The sequence below is a fragment of the Cydia fagiglandana genome, chromosome 7 (assembly GCF_963556715.1).
Source record: "Cydia fagiglandana chromosome 7, ilCydFagi1.1, whole genome shotgun sequence".
NCBI classification, from domain to species: Eukaryota; Metazoa; Arthropoda; class Insecta; order Lepidoptera; family Tortricidae; genus Cydia; species Cydia fagiglandana.
Genome location: NC_085938.1, coordinates 6,703,966 through 6,722,701, shown reverse-complemented (window position 1 = coordinate 6,722,701; position 18,736 = coordinate 6,703,966). Strand labels below are relative to the sequence as shown.

General features: G+C 38.7%; 1 protein-coding gene across 1 annotated transcript in view; it reads right to left on the bottom strand.

Moving 5' to 3' along the window:
* Window positions 1–18,736, bottom strand: part of LOC134666186 (uncharacterized) — a 129,806-nt gene that overhangs the window by 81,227 nt on the left and 29,843 nt on the right. The window contains exons 6-9 of the mRNA XM_063523337.1: window positions 17,593–17,749; window positions 16,744–16,869; window positions 10,718–10,875; window positions 5,124–5,205 (exon numbers count right to left, since the gene is read on the bottom strand). Coding sequence (XP_063379407.1) covers window positions 5,124–5,205; window positions 10,718–10,875; window positions 16,744–16,869; window positions 17,593–17,749 — 523 coding nt within the window. The remainder of the gene's footprint in view (window positions 1–5,123; window positions 5,206–10,717; window positions 10,876–16,743; window positions 16,870–17,592; window positions 17,750–18,736) is intronic.

Sequence of the window (18,736 nt, the reverse complement as noted above, 5' to 3'; positions counted from 1 at the left end):
CGGCGAGCCGACCGGCATCTGCGGGCACACCGGTCGGACTACTCTGAGCCACATGCGTTTGTTTACTAGTGGCCGGCCGCAGCGCCGACGGCGGAGCGGACCACCGCGGCGGCTACCGCACGGGTTTGGTTACGTGCGAGGTGAGGTCGGTGGGTTCAGTGTGAGGACTTACGGCGGATGCCCCAATCCATGTCGAAGTTATGGCGCGGGAGGCGTCGCGGGCGCTTATGGCGCTCGGCGCGCGGCTCGGCGTCTGGCGGGCGACTGCCGTCCCTGCGCCCGCTGTTCCCTGCTGGGACGCGGGGAGCGAGCATTGTCCGCGCCACCAGGACGAGCCTCGCGGAAATTGCGGAGCCGTGGAGCGTCTCGAGCCCGCGGATTCCCTTAATGAGCAGCCTTATCTATCATACAATGAGCAAAGACCAGTCATTTCCCACTAGGAAATTAGACTTTATTAAAGACGAGAGAGGCTTTGTTACAATTTACAAGTTACGACTTCATTTCTAATCATTCTTAATCGAGTCTGTCTGCACTGTAGGTTACTCGCACATGTAGGGTTATTTATTGGACACAGCAAGAAATACTTTACTATTGTTAGGTTTTCCTGATGTGCATGAATCATAGCAATTAAATTGTTACGTTAATTAAAAACCACAAAACAACGCTTCAGCGATTTAGTTTCTCGCAAAATAATGTTTAAAAATACTCTAAAATGTATTAGATTCAATTCGCTGCATTATCTCGTTTTCAGCGAATTGAATAACGGGAGATATTCATCTTATTCATATCAATTCACATTTCGTCATCTACGGATCACTGAATCTTGGATAGATTACGGATTGAGTTTTTTCGTTATTATCAATATCAGTTTGTGAATCGGCTTTAGCTAACTATTTAAGTACCTAGTTTATTTTAGCTTAAAGATCGTAACTAACCAAATACTCTCTTATTACCGAACACAGTAACATATTAAAAAGGTATTCGTTAATTGAAAAGTAGTTACCTACATTTAATTTACCTAGTGGTTGTTATCGAATATAGAAACCAATTTTTTTTAAATATTCATATGTCGAAAAGGTGGTTGAAATTCGTTTCTCCACGTATTTAGGGCGTGTTTTGGTTTTTATACAAGAGATTTGCATATAAATGAGAGGCAATATTTCCTAATGGCTACAGGAATTAGCCGCCATGTAACTTTTAGCCCGCGTAAATCATAATTCTATTAGGGCGGTTAGTACATTATACACGTATAGTTGAGTCCATGAGGCGACTTGCATTGCACGTCATGAAACTGAAACTTAGCGCGCACCTTATTAAGGTTATTCTGTTTACGGTTGGCCATTTCAAAGTTGTAAAGTGTAAGTAGCAATAAAGTAAGTAAGGATCTATATCCTCTGCACAGCATGTCACCAGTGAAGCAACTGTTAAACACGTATCTAATACTCACTCGCGACTATTAAGGCTCCTCGTTGTTCATTATTGAATCAATGAATGTGCTTAATCTCTTGTAAGGTCTTGCTTACCTAGGTTGTTCCAATTCACTTTAGACTAGGAAAGAAGTTATTCTTTCGAAAAATAACGATGTTTTTTGTATATTATGTCAAAGTATTAAAAACGAATTAGGTAATTAAACTGTTTTTAGCTTCAAACAAACTTACTTTCTAATAGAAAAACCATCGCGCAACTAGCTCGTTAACCGCCTGAGTTAAAAGTGGTAGAGTTCACATTTTCCGTGTACTCTAGCTGTTAACATTGCTTACAACTCCAAGCAACCCAATATACCTACGACGAGCGACAGAATCCGGCACGAACGGAAATCGGAGAGACGCTCCTTACACAAAAGAATGTAAGTAAGCGCTATTCATTTTGAATGAGCGCAGAAGCTAAACAGAATGAGATGTAATTTCGTTACAACTATTGAAGTGTTTTATTGCGAAACCTACAAAAACTGTGTAAGCTTGTTACACGGGAATCAAAAGAAACGGCGAGAAACAAGGCTATTACACTTCAACAAATCACCTCTCGGGCGCGACTGTGCGCTGAATGCCGATTCTTTTTTGCTTCGTCTATCTATACATTCTCTGAATACGTATTGCTGAATTTCGCCAGGTTGCGCACTTTACACCCAAAAAGGATTTTATACTCTCTAAAGGCGGCTCAGGGAGCACCTGTCTGAGAGTTTGGTTTAGTAACGAAACACAAAGACGAGGACATTTTGGAATGAATTCAAAAAAGCGAAGGTACCAAAATAAGATTTCATTTTCCTAGAAGTGCTTTTCTAGTAAATCAATACAAGTTACTGCAGTATTGAAAGTTAAAGTAGGATAACCTACTCGTACCCAAACATCAGCCTTCCATCAACCCCCATTCAATTTAATAACGTTCTAATCAAATATTGGCTACGAGGACTATGAAAAATGGTAGCCGATATATTACGAGGGATCGCCGATGTTATATGACGACCATTTGACGACCGGTCTGGCCTAGTGGGTAGTGACCCTGCCTGCTAAGCCGATGGTCCTGGGTTCGAATCCCAGTAAGGGCATTTATTTGTGTGATGAACACTAATATTTGTTCCTGAGTCATGGGTGTTTTCTATGTATATAAGTATGTATTTATCTATATAAGTATATATATCGTCGCCTAGCACCCATAGTACAAGCTTTGCTTAGTTTGGGGCTAGGTTGATCTGTGTAAGATGTCCCCAATATTTATTTATTTATTTATTTATTTATTTATATAGGCCTGATAACTTTAAACATATTAGTTATTTCTGTCGTTACTGTGAATACACTTTTACCTATTCACAAGTACCATAGAATAAGGTAGAATTGCATCGACATTGAAATATGTATAAGAACTCCTTGGAATAATTGAGTGGATACCATTCTGTGTGAGGAAAATAGGCCGATCGGGCGCATTTTACTCTTCACGAATGACTAGCTTTCAATACCGTCGCACCTCCACATGAGCGAGCCGCTACCCGTCATCTGATTAAACCAAATAAAATATTCAGTGCTGCAGTGCACGTGACGTGCAATAGGCGGACTTAATACCGTTATAATTCTCTACCAGTCAAACTTAAAGCCAAGCTTCATGTCAACAACAATTTCTAATTTCGTCTTAGCGACAGCCGTCATTGCAACATGATTTTTAATTCGGCATGCCTAATAAAATTGTGCACTCTATCTTCTACAAGTCGTAAAGCAATACTGGCTACATTAATTTTCAGGTAAGAACTGAGAAGTTCAGGTAGCAATTTACCTATATAAATTGCTCGTGTACCATTTTTCAAACACAGAATATGAAATGTTTGTTTTTAATCAAACTCGTGATTGCTTGGAAATTTCAATGAATAAAATGGAGCAAAAGGGAAAACTTTACTAAAACTATATTCAGCAATTATTAGAAATAGGTTCAGTAACGTATGCAGAATAAAATATATAAATAAACTGAAACTATATATGTACATACATATATTAACTGCCAAATTAACGTCTATACGAGGGGAACTCCAAAAGTATGTGGAATAGTGGGGATTAGCATAATTTGTAGTACAGTACTATTTACTTAACTTGTTTGCCACCGATGTGGTAGAAAAATAATAATTAGAAACTCATTAAAAGTATATATCATATACAGGGTGTAATCGTTAAGTGTAGCCAGGCGATAATTCCGTGAACATAACAGATATCAGAAAACTTCAAATTGATATTGAAAGTGCGTTACCCAATGAGTAAAATAACTAATATTATTAACTTTTTTTAACTTTAACCCTCGCATTTAGTACGACGACTCACCCCTCAAAGAACGTCGGTGTCGTAAGAGATAAAACAATACAACGCTTGAGATTTATTGTTTGCTATGATAAACTGTAATCAAATCATAAAATTACCGTTTATGAAATAATAAATCTAACTTTGTTTTTTGTGTGATGAACACAAATATTTCTTCCTGACTCCCGAGTGCTTTTTCAACTCTAGTTATTTAAAGTTGATGACAACAAAACCGCTGAAATAAATCAAGAACGACCTCAAAACAAAGCAAGTCAAACAAAAGCTTACATTAATATGGGCCTTTAATTTATGCATGCCTTGATACCGAGAGGTCTCTCGAGAGACTTCTAAAATGAGTTAAATGAGAATGGAATTAATTAGAACAGACACAAACCTTATTTCTCGTTTACAAGGAAAATGTGTGACTGTAATTTTTTTCTACGTCTTCCTTTTTCGATAAGTAATAAAAATTAAACCGGGACACGAAAACAAATCAATTCATCAACAACACTTCATCACGACACCTCATTCATCAATAAGTAATAAAGTAATCAGTAATCTCTGTATATTTGATGCCATGGTGAACCCACGATACAATCTTACGGTGGCACGGGTAGCATATACCTATACAATTATAGGTACATAGACTTCTAAAATCATAACCTTGATAACGCTTCTTTAGGCTTTACCGTAGTCGTGTAGTGTTGGTTAAGAATATTAATACATACTCACGTCCTTTGAGTTCTCTTCAGACACATAATTAAGTCGAAACTCGAGTTCTTTTCAACTTGTTAGAGACTCGAGTCTTTTGACTGAAACTCCTTTTCAGAGAACTCTCATTTTTCAGCGGCGGTTTTATTATGTAAAAGCTAATTTTATGAAAATATTACTGTGTGCTATTGAACAAGAAATATTCAACCAGGTAAATTCGGCGGGTAAAGCGAAAAGACAAATAACTTAGTAGTATTGGCATTTTATTTCATCGCCGCTTTAAGTCACAATATACCACGAAAAGGAATTTCTCGCACGTACGAACACACATCCTCTAAGTATATCTCTGAAGAAAGTATAAGTAGAATCCGTAGTTAATCCAAGCGAGAGGCTCTACTTAAGTCTGCCACAGTGCCACGTCACAAATTCTGTTTAAGGGAAGACCGTACCTTAAATATTAACCCCCTTATTTATAAAACTTCACGGGCCTGATTTAGTTAAATTATGTTTTATCACTTTCTTACAAATACATAAGTCAGAATGACAGATAAGGACAAACGATTGAGGTTTGTAGCGCGTTTATGAATAAGGGGGTAAGTGTGAAGAAGAAATGAGTTGAAAGAACACATTACTCACTGCGGTGTGGGTGTGTCATCACGATGGCAAGCGGGCACTCGTCGTCCTCGAGGATGCTTTCGGAGTTGTCTGTCGTGTCCACCTGGTCAATAAAATGTACACATTAATTCGAAACAAATACTTAAATGAGTTTGATAACTGGCATTCTCTTGAATAGAGTTTGCATGTGTCAAGGGCGTAGAACTTATCGATATAACCCTAAAATATGTATTTATCGTCATGATATTTCTTAGCCTTTGGCTTTTGATTTTTGATTCATGTAATACTCGTTTTTTAGAGATCTAACTATCCTGACGTGCATAAAACAAATCTCCATTTCAAAGGTGCAGGCAATTCTCACGTTGTATTCAGAAAAAGCGAATTGAAATATCTCACGGTGCAAAATTCAATTTGCGAGTTCTCTAGAATACAGGAGTGTATGTGCTGTCAGGAGATGGCTCTCACGTGTCTTAACACAGGACGGTGTCTCATCGAAATATATTTTCCACCTCGACAATAATGTAATATTTTTCTAGTTCTCATTGCAAATATCCATACCAAATTGCAGCTTCCTGGTAACTAACGTACAGACGATCACTGAGCTAAGCAGACGGACATGGCAAATGTATTTTTTACTTCATTACGGAAACGAGATATGGATAGCAGGAATGCTTTAATTTCTCTGCTATGATCGGGTAAAGTTGTCGAGTATGCCATATGTGCATTCTAAATTTGAAGCGTCCTGTGTAGGAGATGGTTCTCGCATACCCAAACGAGGACACTGCCTATCAATTACTCCATAAGAGCCTGTCCGATTTGAGTGTGTTGTGTGGACGGGGGATCCTGGGCTAATATTGCATTATAATATTGACAGTGACCCTTTCGTGTTGAGTTTTGTGTTTGTAAATATGTATGAAGGATTAGGTTAGTTTAGTTAGCTTGGTCCGTTTTATTTTTGTAAAATTATACCTAACGGCTACTGACTGAGTCCCACGGGACACCGTAGATAACCGCCGGGGTAAAGGCAGACCGTAAAGTTGACGGCGAAGCGACCACATCGCGTTTTACGGTGGGTAATAACAAGTGACAAGATCGATTGGATAAAAAAAGTTAGTACATCAGTTCGACACTAAAAAAGCTAATAAAAACAGTCGCGTTTTTCTAAATATAAAGGGTCAGTTAGCAAACATGCCACAGAGACTAGAGCCTATCAATTACTTCAGGCCGATAAGAGCCTGTCCGCGTCGAGTGTGTTGCGGGACGGGAGACGGGACAAAAAATGCTGCATCGTGTTGGTTATTTGACCCCTTAGTGCTTTGACATTTCTACCAAAAAATTGTAGGGCATAGGACTGTTTGTGGAATTAGCAGAAGAACGGTAACTAGGATGGTAAGGCTTAAAAAGGGATGTTAGTGAGGACGAGAAGACGTGCGATAGAGATATAATAAAGAAAATAACATACTGCACCTACCGCTAGTAAATGGAATGAGGTAGATATTATGGTTGTTTACGTTGGTGTGTGTAAATCTGTGGCATATCTCCCAATGGCATAAACCCAGTTTCAAGGTACACTTACCCTACTAACTTAGGGTAGTATAATATTTAAATAAGGCTTAGGGAGTACAAGAGCCTAGTAAGATGCAGGGTATTTTGATAAATCGTGCCCAAGACATAGTACACGATTCTAGCATATTATATAGCTTTTACCAAGGTGATTTTTCCGAGAATGCTCCTGACTATGTGTTTTTAAGGTTCATAAAGCTTTGGAATATCGCTAGGTCCATTTGTGTATGGCAGGTTTTTTTTCACCAAGGCTCGAATAATTTTAGTAGTAGTAATCACTTTATTGCACACAACACAGGTTTACATAATATTTTAGTCTCGGATCCCGCCGTAACAAGAGTATATTCGGTTCTAGAGAATCGAGAGCAAGCTACCTTCATCGAAGCGTAGCTTGAAGCGTTTACTTACCGCGCCCGTTAGCGTACTGAAACGACCCAATTTGTTACGAATAAATCCAAAGGAAATATTTCAAGAGATCAATTTCAATACTAAGAACTGCCTTCAAAGTTACGCTGAAAGCATAAAGTATTTTATTCTATTCTATTCTGAACAATGCTATTCGGGAGGACATTTTTTTATATACAATATCAATGAATAAATAGTAAATAAATATTATTGGACATTTTTTACACACATTGACTAAGCCCCACGGTAAGCTCAAGAAGGCTTGTGTTGTGAGTACTCAGACAACGATATATATAATATATAAATACTTAAATATATAGAAAACAACCATGACTCTGGAACAAATATCTGTATCATCATACAAATACATAAATGCCCTTACCAGGATTCGAACCCGCGACCATGGGCTTCATAGGCAGGGTCAGTACCCACTAGGCCAGACCGGTCGTCAAATGAATGAGACTAAATATTAAATTTTGTGTAAAAATAAATAAGATTAAATAGTAAGAAAGTATGGATGTAGTATTAGGAAGAGGGTGTAATTTGAGTCCTACGAAGGACATAGGTATTTAAAATAGTTTTTATCGTGGTAACGTGGTATCATGGAAATAGCGGGCTGAAGTTAGTGTACAATGTATATTTAGCGAATGCAGCACTTTACGAGTCAGCGTTTACTGCAATTTCTACTTATACTAAGTAGATAGGTATCGTAACATCGGTAGTACAATGTTTAAACATGCACATAATTTGAGATAGTACACCAAACGTTCAAGCAGAGCGCTACACGTGTAACGTGTGATGTGATTACGTGAAATAGCTATCGCACGAATAAATCTATTTTCATTTAGGATTTTTTTTATCAGACTTGCTCATAACGACGGGTAGAATTCCACACATGCGCATGAATGAAATGGCAGGTTTTACTTCCAAGGGAGTAAGGCTTTTTTATATTCAAGTCAGCAGCCAGCTACAGCGGTAATAGTGGCATATACTCGTAATTTAAAACCAAACATAACATGAAGTTTACCTAGTTGAAGATTTTACATTATAATTGTTTAATTCTACAAAGTCACGAGAGTATTCAAGATCGGATTTTTATTTGACTTTCGTCAACAATTTTGGGCATGTCTCCCTTATTAAAGTTAAAGTACACACTTAATATTGCTTGAAAAGTGGCTTGATGACGAATATTTTTGTTACTTATGTGCTCAGACTGGTCAGTATTATGTATGTATATTAGGTTCAACGGAATCGAGAGCAAGCTGCAGCAGGGTGAGTAGGGCGGAGCCTGAAACGTTCACGTACCGGGTAAGTTAGCGTAACGAACGCCGTAACGAAACGACCTAGAGGCGTATATTGATTGTATTGCTACATAATACTATCAGAATATTCCCCCTTATTTGATATGAATACAAAAGAAACAGTCAAAAAATTTCATTTCTCTATCTATAGAACTACGTTCGAAACTTTGTTAAATTGACTATTTTTATAAATTCATTTATATGAATCTAACATGATAAACTTGATATTAATGACCTGGACTTTGAATTCAGCGTTCGTTTTTATTATGTAATTTAATAGTCTGACGAAAACATTCCCCAATCGAAACAATATCAGAAGTGAATAAGTTTTTTGTTAATTTTATTTTTGTTACAAGCTTTTATCTCGGTCGTGTATTTTTCTTTCAACAGGCAACTAATACTCGTCGAGACAATAGGTACTAACAAACATAACACAATTAGGCTACGTTGTTTTATCACAGAGTTCCCATGGCCACCTCCTGTCTTCATCATCAGATCAGATCAATGGTACCATAACATAGCATTGTCATCCAAGTATGTGACCCTAAATACCACCCCAAATATCATCCAACTATAAATAATAATAAATAAATAAATATTATAGGACATGTTTACACAAATTGACTAAGCCCCACGGTAAGCTCAACAAGGCTTGTGTTGTGGGTACTCAGACAACGATATATATAATATATAAATACTTAAATACATAGAAAACAACCATAACTCAGGAACAAATATCTGTATCATCATACAAATAAATGCCCTTACAGGGTCACTATCACTACCCACTAGGCCAGACCGGTCGTCAAAGATCAAAGTCAAAGAACAGAAAAGAATAAAGAAGTCAAAAAACTATGCAACCCAAAATATGTGAAATTCCATTCCAATTGAGTAATGGGAAGATTTGAAAGTAGGTCTTTAGCAAGATTTGACCCGAACAAACATATTAAACGAACATTTCAAGTTAAATAAAAGCTTGCAAAATTGTCCTTGGCTGCAACTATAATACTCGATGCGATTACTCGTAGTGCTTATTTTATTTATGATATGCATAATGACACCCTTTATTTCCCAAGCGATTCGATTGCAATCTATATTAAAGTTTTCCGATGGGAAATTAACCATACTGTTGTTTATTGCATGGTTATTCGAAACATATTTTTTTAATCATATTGAAAAAACAACCATACAACCAACTCGCAAGAGCCGTTTTATTTACGTAATGATGTTCGTAACGGTCGTTATGGTTATAAAAATGTTATTACCTTCTCGGGTTTTCCGGGTTTTATCCTATAACCGCATTAGAGGGGATGCGCCCGAGGAAAGCCGGGAAACGACTGATCCATTATCGATTAAGACTGCGGTTACATTGGCTTAACACTTGAGGCGGAATGCACTTTGGACCAAATAGATATCTTAACCATCGTCGTTTTAGCACGTTCCAATTTGGCCATTGTATCTAGTCAGTATAATAATATGTAGTACATTTAAATATAACGTAAATACCTAATGGTAGCACAGCACATCTGTGACCAAGTAAAGAGCACATGATCATGATCAAGTTCTAACAGGCATATAATAAGAACAGATTTCAACCTTTTTACATCCCCTTAAGACTCTTAGACAAATGTTCGGTTCGGACATACATATTTGTAAGCATTGTTTTCGCTGACAGTCGATTATTTCTATAAATAAATGCAAAGAAGATATGTGTGAGTAGGTGCAGAATACATGTCTCAAATGCGTTTTATGAATACGACCTATGAATGTATATTTGTATAACTTTGCATGGCGTATACTTTGGTCCCCGAAGTGCATCACATACCTAATAAGATCGTGTTTTAATATTTTTAGCAATTTGGTCATTGACATAGATACCTATTAGGGACTGGCTTTACGGGCAATAATAATGAGGCATGACAGGGGCCAGTACAGGGGCCCATTTCTCAAACGATATTAGTCTAATATTATTAGTGTGTTGTCATGGCAACTCATACGATTTGACAGTTCGTGGACTAATAATATTAGTGTAATAGCATTCGGGAAATGGGCCCCAGCGGTGTGAAACCGCTACAACGCGATTCGAGGTTGATGAGTTCGCATCACGCGCGCGATTGGTTGACGAGTTCACATTACGCGAGCTATTGGTCGCAACTAGTTGCGTTAGACTGCACGATTGGCTGACATTCGTGAGTAACACCGCTGAACTAGTACCATTTTTAGTGCCCCATTAGCCCGTCCTTAGATATTATACGTCAATGAATTTGGTCCATCGATATTTTTAACTTCGACTGTACGGCGAATCGAAGAATCGTGACCGTGTACCGTATATCTGAAGATAGTTACCTGAACGATGCAGAAGTGTTGCGGGTCGTGTCGCGACAGGCCGTACTTGTCGAGCATCTCGCGGACGACGCCCGCCGCCGTGTCGCCGACGGACAGGAGCAGTGTCTTGTACGGCACGTCGGGGCATAGCGATGAACCGTATATTTTCAACGTGCCGCCTGTATAAGAAGAAAGCAGTTATAAACAATAATGTCCATGGACCACAAATTTTGCAATACTAAGGGCCAGTTGCACCAACTTCACTCATTGGAGAAGTATGAAAATTCTCATACAATTAAATTTACCGAACAACTTTAACGGTGACAGACGGTTTGACACAACTGAGGGTCGGTTGCACCAAAACTGTTCGTATCGTTAAAGCGTTGGCTAAATTTTTATGTATGGAAAGTTTCATAGTAAAGCGCCGGGGCGCGCCGGCTGACGTTGATCAGTCTGTCAAATGTGGTTGGTGCAACTGACCTTGACTCTAATAAAGCAGAATCACCCGTTACCGAAATTATAAATATCACAGCAACAGTGCTGACAGCAAAGACACACCCTGCGACAAGTTTTTTTTTTTCAGGATATTCATAATTAAGTCGCTATAGGTGTATACGAATTAAATTTCCATAGTAACATTAATAAAAAAACACATAATTCCCTATACAAATAAATACAACCCTGTCCACGTATTGTGCGACGCATTTGCCTTATTACAAGCGGAAAGCAAGTCCCTGAAGATACGGAAACAGTATACCGAGTACATATTATGTACAGTCTACGTCTAAGATATATTTACACTTTTGCACCTTACTGCCTTGTAATAAGGCGAAAAATGTAATTATATCTTTGACGTCGACTGTACACTAGTTGTACTAACACCGTACCGCAGTGCAAACAATGAAAATAAGTATGGGCCAGGGTAAAATGAAGTACGAACAGATCACCTACAAGTACCACTAGATGGAACATACATATTTAGGTGCATAACGTGTACTTATGTAGAGCATATTTCAGGTGTTTTTTTTTTGTTAAGGCTGGTGGAGTAAAAAACGTCCACCTGATACTAGCACAACCATACCACATTTATTGCTAAGATACGCTGGTAGTGCATCGTTGTAGCCGATTGCATGGTTTTCCCAGTATGTATCGAAAATATTTCGTAGAGGTGTTACGACAATGTGTCAAAAGTCAAAATTAGCGCTGAGTGGGGGTTTTGTCGCTCAATTAGTTGCATTCAACATCTTTTTATTCTCAAATCATGTTAATATCATCATTTACTCGAGTATGATAATATAATCGCGAATGAGTATATTAAAACTGTAAAAATATGGGTGCACAAATCATCTCATAAATATGTTCCATAGCTCTTATATCGGCGAATTAAGAACTATGGGACATATTTTTGAATAAGTTAGGCACCCATATTTTTACAGTTGACTGTACTTTATTAGTGTTTGGGTGTGGTCAGTGCGAGTCGAATAGTTAATAATGCAGGATCTAATAGTATGTGGTAATATAAAGTTACGGGGGGTAAAGGGCGGAAGAGAATTTAATGAGCGTTATATTTCTCAGCGAGACTATACCTAGCAGAGCTTACTAATCTTAATCAAGACGATCCCAAGGCGTCTAATGAATTTCATCGTTAAGGATTAAGATCGGCGCTTATAAAGCTTAATTGATTTTAACGAAAAAGATCGCTTCAAGACTTCTAAATGAATTGCTGAATACTGATTGAATAAGCAATTGAGAACAGTTCGTTTTAAAATAGAACGCATGTAAAGGATATAATATGCATTGTACATATATACTCTTGAATTTACATTTTGACTATATCAAACAGCAAGCGAGAAAATCCTATCACGGAAATGATATTGTACTGGTCATATCCTCAGAAAACCTGACACCTTATTAAAAATGGCCCTGACCCGATCGGCAAACGAAAAATGTTCACTCTAGCCTACTTGGCACCGTTCCATGGAGAAAAAGACATGGGTTAGGGATGGAGTGGGAGGTGAGCAAACTGCCCAGGACCGAAGCCAGTGGAAGAATATAAATACCCCAACGGAGAGCAACAGGATTAAAAGAGAGGAGATCAAACAAAAAACAATAGAAATACTTTTCACATCACCTATTCGAAAAGGCTATTTTCTTCCCCGCTAGGAGGGATCAAAGTAGCACTTTTCTTCCCTGCTAGGAGGGATCAAAGTTGTACTTTTCTGTTCTAAGACACGATTTTTTCTTTCTTGCATACTATTTTTTTTTTGTCAAATAATATCAATTTGATCCCATGTAACACAAAGTACTATTTTAGTGTACACTGTACACCTACTATGCATAACTCAATTAAATGTACTGTCAGTAGTGGAAACCGATGTCGAGGATATGATAGAGCGAAGTGGAAGGAGAAAAGCCGGAAAGCGGAACCCGTCACGGTACCGACGGGACAAAAGCTAGGAGGACGATGATGATGTCATAGATTACCTAAAACTCCTAAAATTAAATTATCAACTGGTGTCCTTATAGCTAAAAAGAGATTTCTTCCATGCACCCTTCAGGTACAGTATAAACATGTACTTAATATTAAAGTACTCAAGAAGTATGCCACACATGACACAATTTACTTCAAGTTATGCACAAAGAGCGCCAAACTCAAGTTGTGCGATTCGCGACTGCGGGACGGTAAATTAAATTTGCCCTGAACTTGCCTTTGCTCCAAGTTGAAGGCTGAAAGCTCTTACGACTAATTCAACTTTTACTTTTCCATCTAATATTATTCCGTATGTACAGTCTACGTCTTAAATATCCACGCGGACAAATCACCAAAAATATATTAAAATGGGTCACTCATATATTTAAATCGAAAAACGCTCGACATATTTCACTCAGTACTGAGGAGTGTCGTCAGTAGGTCGGGTTGCTCTGCGCCGGTCCACCAACGCGAGCTCCTGATGACACTCCTAGGTACGGAGTGAAACATGTCGAGCGTTTTTCGACTTGAATACGTGAGTGACCCCTTTTAATGTCTCTGTCTTACGGAAGTTTTGTTGTTAAAATCACAAAATGTATACACGACCTTATTGCCTAGACATTAAGGTAGTTATTTCGGGCCTGTATCCGTATCAATATTTTCCAGTTATCACTATCAGGTTTTGACTGTACTAGCAAAGAAGAGGGTTTATACTTTTGTTCCGAATTCCTGAGTCTGTGTGTGTTTGTACTTACTAATGGTGTACTTATGTACTACCTACTCGTACCTACTACTAGACAACAAATACAACAATACTCGCATTGGTTTCCCTGGAGTCTGAAATGCTTTTAACGTTCTCGGCCACCGAGGCACACAGGAAACCTATCTTGAGAGCTCTACAAGATGACACGTGGTAAGAAATACATAATGGCGTCATAAATCGTGCTGCAGACTAAGGGTCGGTTGCACCAAATTGTTCGTATCGTTAATAGCTGGTTTGTTAGTGCACGACACCTTGCACTTTGTGACTATGCGCTGAAACTTGGCATAAGTAGTTGATTCTTAGCTGGTCTTGAGCAGATACAGACCGGGAGCCGTCGAGAGCCACGTCTCATTTAGTGGGGGGAGGGGGGAAGTTCGACGCTGCCGCGCTTCACTTGGAGCAACATTTCTCTAAAACTATACCTATTAGGGCATGTGATATATCATTTTCGGATAAATTAAGGATGAGGAATCTATTTTTAGAACCTAAACAATGCACTTTCTAACAGCAGTCGCAAAGTGCAAGGTTCCCATACAACGGCGTGCAGTAACAAACCAGCTATAAAGAGTTCGCTTTTTTATGTATGGAAAGATTGGAAAGTTTCATAGTAAAGTGCCGGGGCGCGCCGGCTGACGTTGATCAGTCCGTCAAAATAAATGTGGTTGGTGCAACTGGCCCTAAACATGTATTGTTTATTTCATAGGTAATCCGGACACTACATTATTGTAGGACTAAGGCCCACTTGCACCATCCCATTAACGAGGTTAAGCGGTTTAACCGTTAACACAGTGTCAAATTGCACTGGTAACCATGGTAACTCCAGGTTTAACCGGTTAACCCCGGGTTAGTGGAATTGTGCAAGTGGGCCTAAGTGAGTTTGATTTGTGTAAGATTGTCGCATAATATTTCATTTCAGTAATGAGTTTTTAAATTTATCATTCCCGTTTGGGCGTATATTAAGATAGAAAGTACCGTAAGGGTATAAAACTTTGTCCACCTCGTCACAGTTCAGTAAAAGCGCAGTAACTTTAAAGTAAAGAAGGGGTATTCTGTACTGAACTGTGACCGGGGCGTGGGCAAAGATAAGTTAAAGGGCAAAGTATACTTATACGGTAAATAATCGTTAATGTAACAAGAGCAATAAATTTTAGATGTAAAGCTATTACACAAAGAAATTAAAAAGAAAATATAACTATTAAGTAACAGCAGGCGGTCTTATCGCTAAAAGCGAACTGTTCTTCATTTTAATTTATGCTTTCATTCGTCATTCCTATTGAATTTGCTATTTATTCACTTTTTGCGTAATAGATAACTAGAACTTTCGAGCAAAGTTTCAAAAGCCGTTAGCCCCTAGTCCCTATAGATACTCATAGTTTAAAGTACTTTAACCAAATGTTAAAGTTCGGTTTTGTTGTTTGTAAACAGAACAATTTGTGTTTACAAACGGCATTAATTAATGTGGAAAGTACGAGTATTGGAGAAGTAGGTATAATAGCAACAATATCGCCTGGATCATTTATCTTCCGCGTCAGTATCAAAGTGATATTAATGTGAACAATTAAGTGGCGATACGGTATAGACCTACCATATCTTATATCTTTTAACAAGCAATTCATATATTTGTATATTAGGGGTTATTTAGGGGGTATATAGGGGTTTTCGGGAGCGAAAAATCGATATAGATAAATAAATTAGAGAAAACGACCATTTTTGAGTTGTTATATGTTTTCGGTCTCCCAGATACTATTACGTTATATTATAAACATATCATTTCACCGATGCCTGGTTATAAACATATCATTTCACCGGTACTCTATTATTGTTACCTAATTATAAACAGCAAATAAAGCAATCTGTTAGAATTGATAATGCTATATAAATTACATTAAAAAAATCATATTTAAAAGCGTAAATATGAATCAATAATAAATTGATGGCTTATTTAAATGCTACTAAGAACAGAGTTTTAGTTGGTTGTTACTGTAGTTAGTTTACTGTTAGATACCTACCAATAAATGGTATTAATCTACTATTAATATATTAGGGTGGTTTTCCATCTGTCTAATATCTTTGTCCAACGTGTATTGCGTCTCACATTTTGCTTAATGAGAGAGTGAGACGCAATGACATTGGACAAAGAAATCGTATAGGTGGAACTGGAACACCGCCCTTAAGTGAATAAAAGTGTTAACTCCGCCATCTGTCGGTCACTATCTACATATCTTCCTCAGCCACCCCAGAAAAAAGCGCCCCCGTGTTCCACCCAAAGGCTAGCATTCGACATTTAGTGAAAAACGTAATAGATGGCGCTATACGGAACAATATCTAACTGCACGAGGATAGGGAGTAAGGTGCAGCGTTAGAGCGCCCTGTTTATTAGGGTGAAGTGGGCGAGCGAAGTTAAAGTTTTCGGTTTATATCACAAGGTGGCAGACCCTCCGCGCAGTCCTTATAGGATCACCATATTTTGCGGATCGGTTAACCACTATGTATTTGCGTGATATTCCATCAGTCCAATATCTTGGTCCAATGTCATTGCGTCTCAGTCCCTCTATAAGCAAAATGTGAGCCAAAATACACATTGAACAGGTGGAAAATAGCACAGTCAAGATTGTTTTCAGTTCACTAAACTAGTTCACAGGTAACAAAAAAGGAATGTTTCGTAGAAACTTTTTGGGACATTTTGGGAAATGTGGTGGAAGTTGTTCAGCTTCATGTACTTTACCAATACCAATGTTTATAGAAATCTAAGATGTGATCGAAATGTACAAACTTTTTGAGAAATGCTCGGTTAGGCAAGTGTAGGGTACGCACCGGTGTCGGGGCCGCCATCTTTGGAGCGGAACTGCTGCAGTTTCCGCTCCAGCTTCTGTTGCCGGCGCCGCCGCATCACGGCCTCGGGGTTGCTGATGCTACGTGTGAACGACGTCTCCGGCAGCTCTGTGGATCATACAACAACTTAACAATATCTTCAAATGTGCTCTTACAGTTCATACGCACTAGCGGCAGCCGCTCGGGGTTTTCCCGGCGCTTCCATACTAATCGGCACGCCGCGTAAACTACGCGGCGTGTAATATTGTAGGGATATGCCGAAACGCGGGGCAGAAACGCTAGTGTGAACACGCCCTTAGAAGTCTTATCGAGACAGGGAAGCTATGACGCTAAAAAGGCTAGATGCATTCTCGGCGCATACGCCATTTAGACGGACACTGTACGGTATCTGGGTCAGGCATATTCTGGTCCCAATAGACCTCTGTTGTGATCCGTATAAAGAGTGCCACGGTAGATAATCAACTCGTCGAACTGACATGAAAATCCTACTAATAAGGTAATGAACCATGTATCTATGAAATACTTTTTGCACCATAAGGAGGTTGAGGGGCCTACTCATCAAAACCTAAAGGAAAACAATATTATAAAGTCATCAACTTCCGAATCGATTTCAAAGTTTCCCGTTAAAAGTGGCGCAATATATCGCCAGACAAAGCCTGGTCATTATTTACGGAACTTACTATTTATTATTGTCATGTTTCTCAATCCATGTTCCCTTATGAAACAATGGTTAAGTCAAAGCCTATTTGCCTTTGACTAAAATTTACTCGCAAACTTTTCCAAGGCCGACTAATGACCTAAAACAAAACTAAGACCCACAACCACAATCACCTGTGTAAAGTTTCTCAGCAACAGGTCTGTTCTCGTTGTTCGAGTCGGACTTCAGTCTGGATAGTTTCTCCTTCTTCTTGAGCTCTTTCTTTTCGCGTTTGGACAATTTCCGCTTGAAGTTTTGGTCACCTTTCTCGTTGACCGACGACAGGGAATTCTGGAGGGAAAAAGATTATTGTGAGTCAATAAGATGAACTCGAGCCTGTCGTACCATCATAATTCATAACTAACCATAGACTAGGAATCCTCTAGACCGAGTTTAGAGCAATTATTTCATGCAACCGATGATGCCAGAAATGCGGGGGTGCGCGGGACGAGGTGAGCGAAATCCCGTGCCGTGATTGGTTCGTTCAAAGACACGGACGTCACACAAAGACACTTTCGACTCGAACATGGAGTAAAATTACCGTATGCGTGGCAGAGGGGGTAGCGGGTGTAACTAACTATTGGTGGACCCTATTCACGTTATTCATAATCGTATGTCAAATCTAAAAAATAGTTTATAATCGTTTGTCCGTAGAAAGAGACAGCATGTAACGGTTGGGTAGGAGGTTGCTAAGTTTCATGAATAAGGGAGTAGGTACATCTTTAGGTTGACCATGGTACTGTATTGTCATGGTCACTGACTCTAATATACTACTGCGTACACACAACCAGGCGAACAAAAATATCTGACACAAATTTGTTTCGTCAGTCACAAGATCGTGTAATAACATTTTATAGAGTATGGTGTCAAGTATGGGATATGTATGTAATGTCACTGCTAAGTCGGTGGTACAAACTTAGCGTGGTAGGAGTCAAGTTGTATTTTTTCGTGGTACCTGGTGGTACTTAAATAAAAATGAAAACGAATCATCTAAAAGATACTCTTGCGAACGTAAGACTCGTGTATGAATCATATAAATGACACTTGTCTTTGACGCCGCGGTGTTTAATTGCTATGAATTGCATTTAATCACGACCGGAAGACCGGGGCGCAACATTCTCGCGTTGCGAAACCTTCTCGATGACTTTAAATATAGCGAGCGTTTGATCGCGATTTATGGACAGACCCACATCAAAGTTACTTTGATCATTTTATTGATCTAATTACGAACACCAACCAGTTGCACTTGCAATTTATTGACATTAACGACGAAGTGTG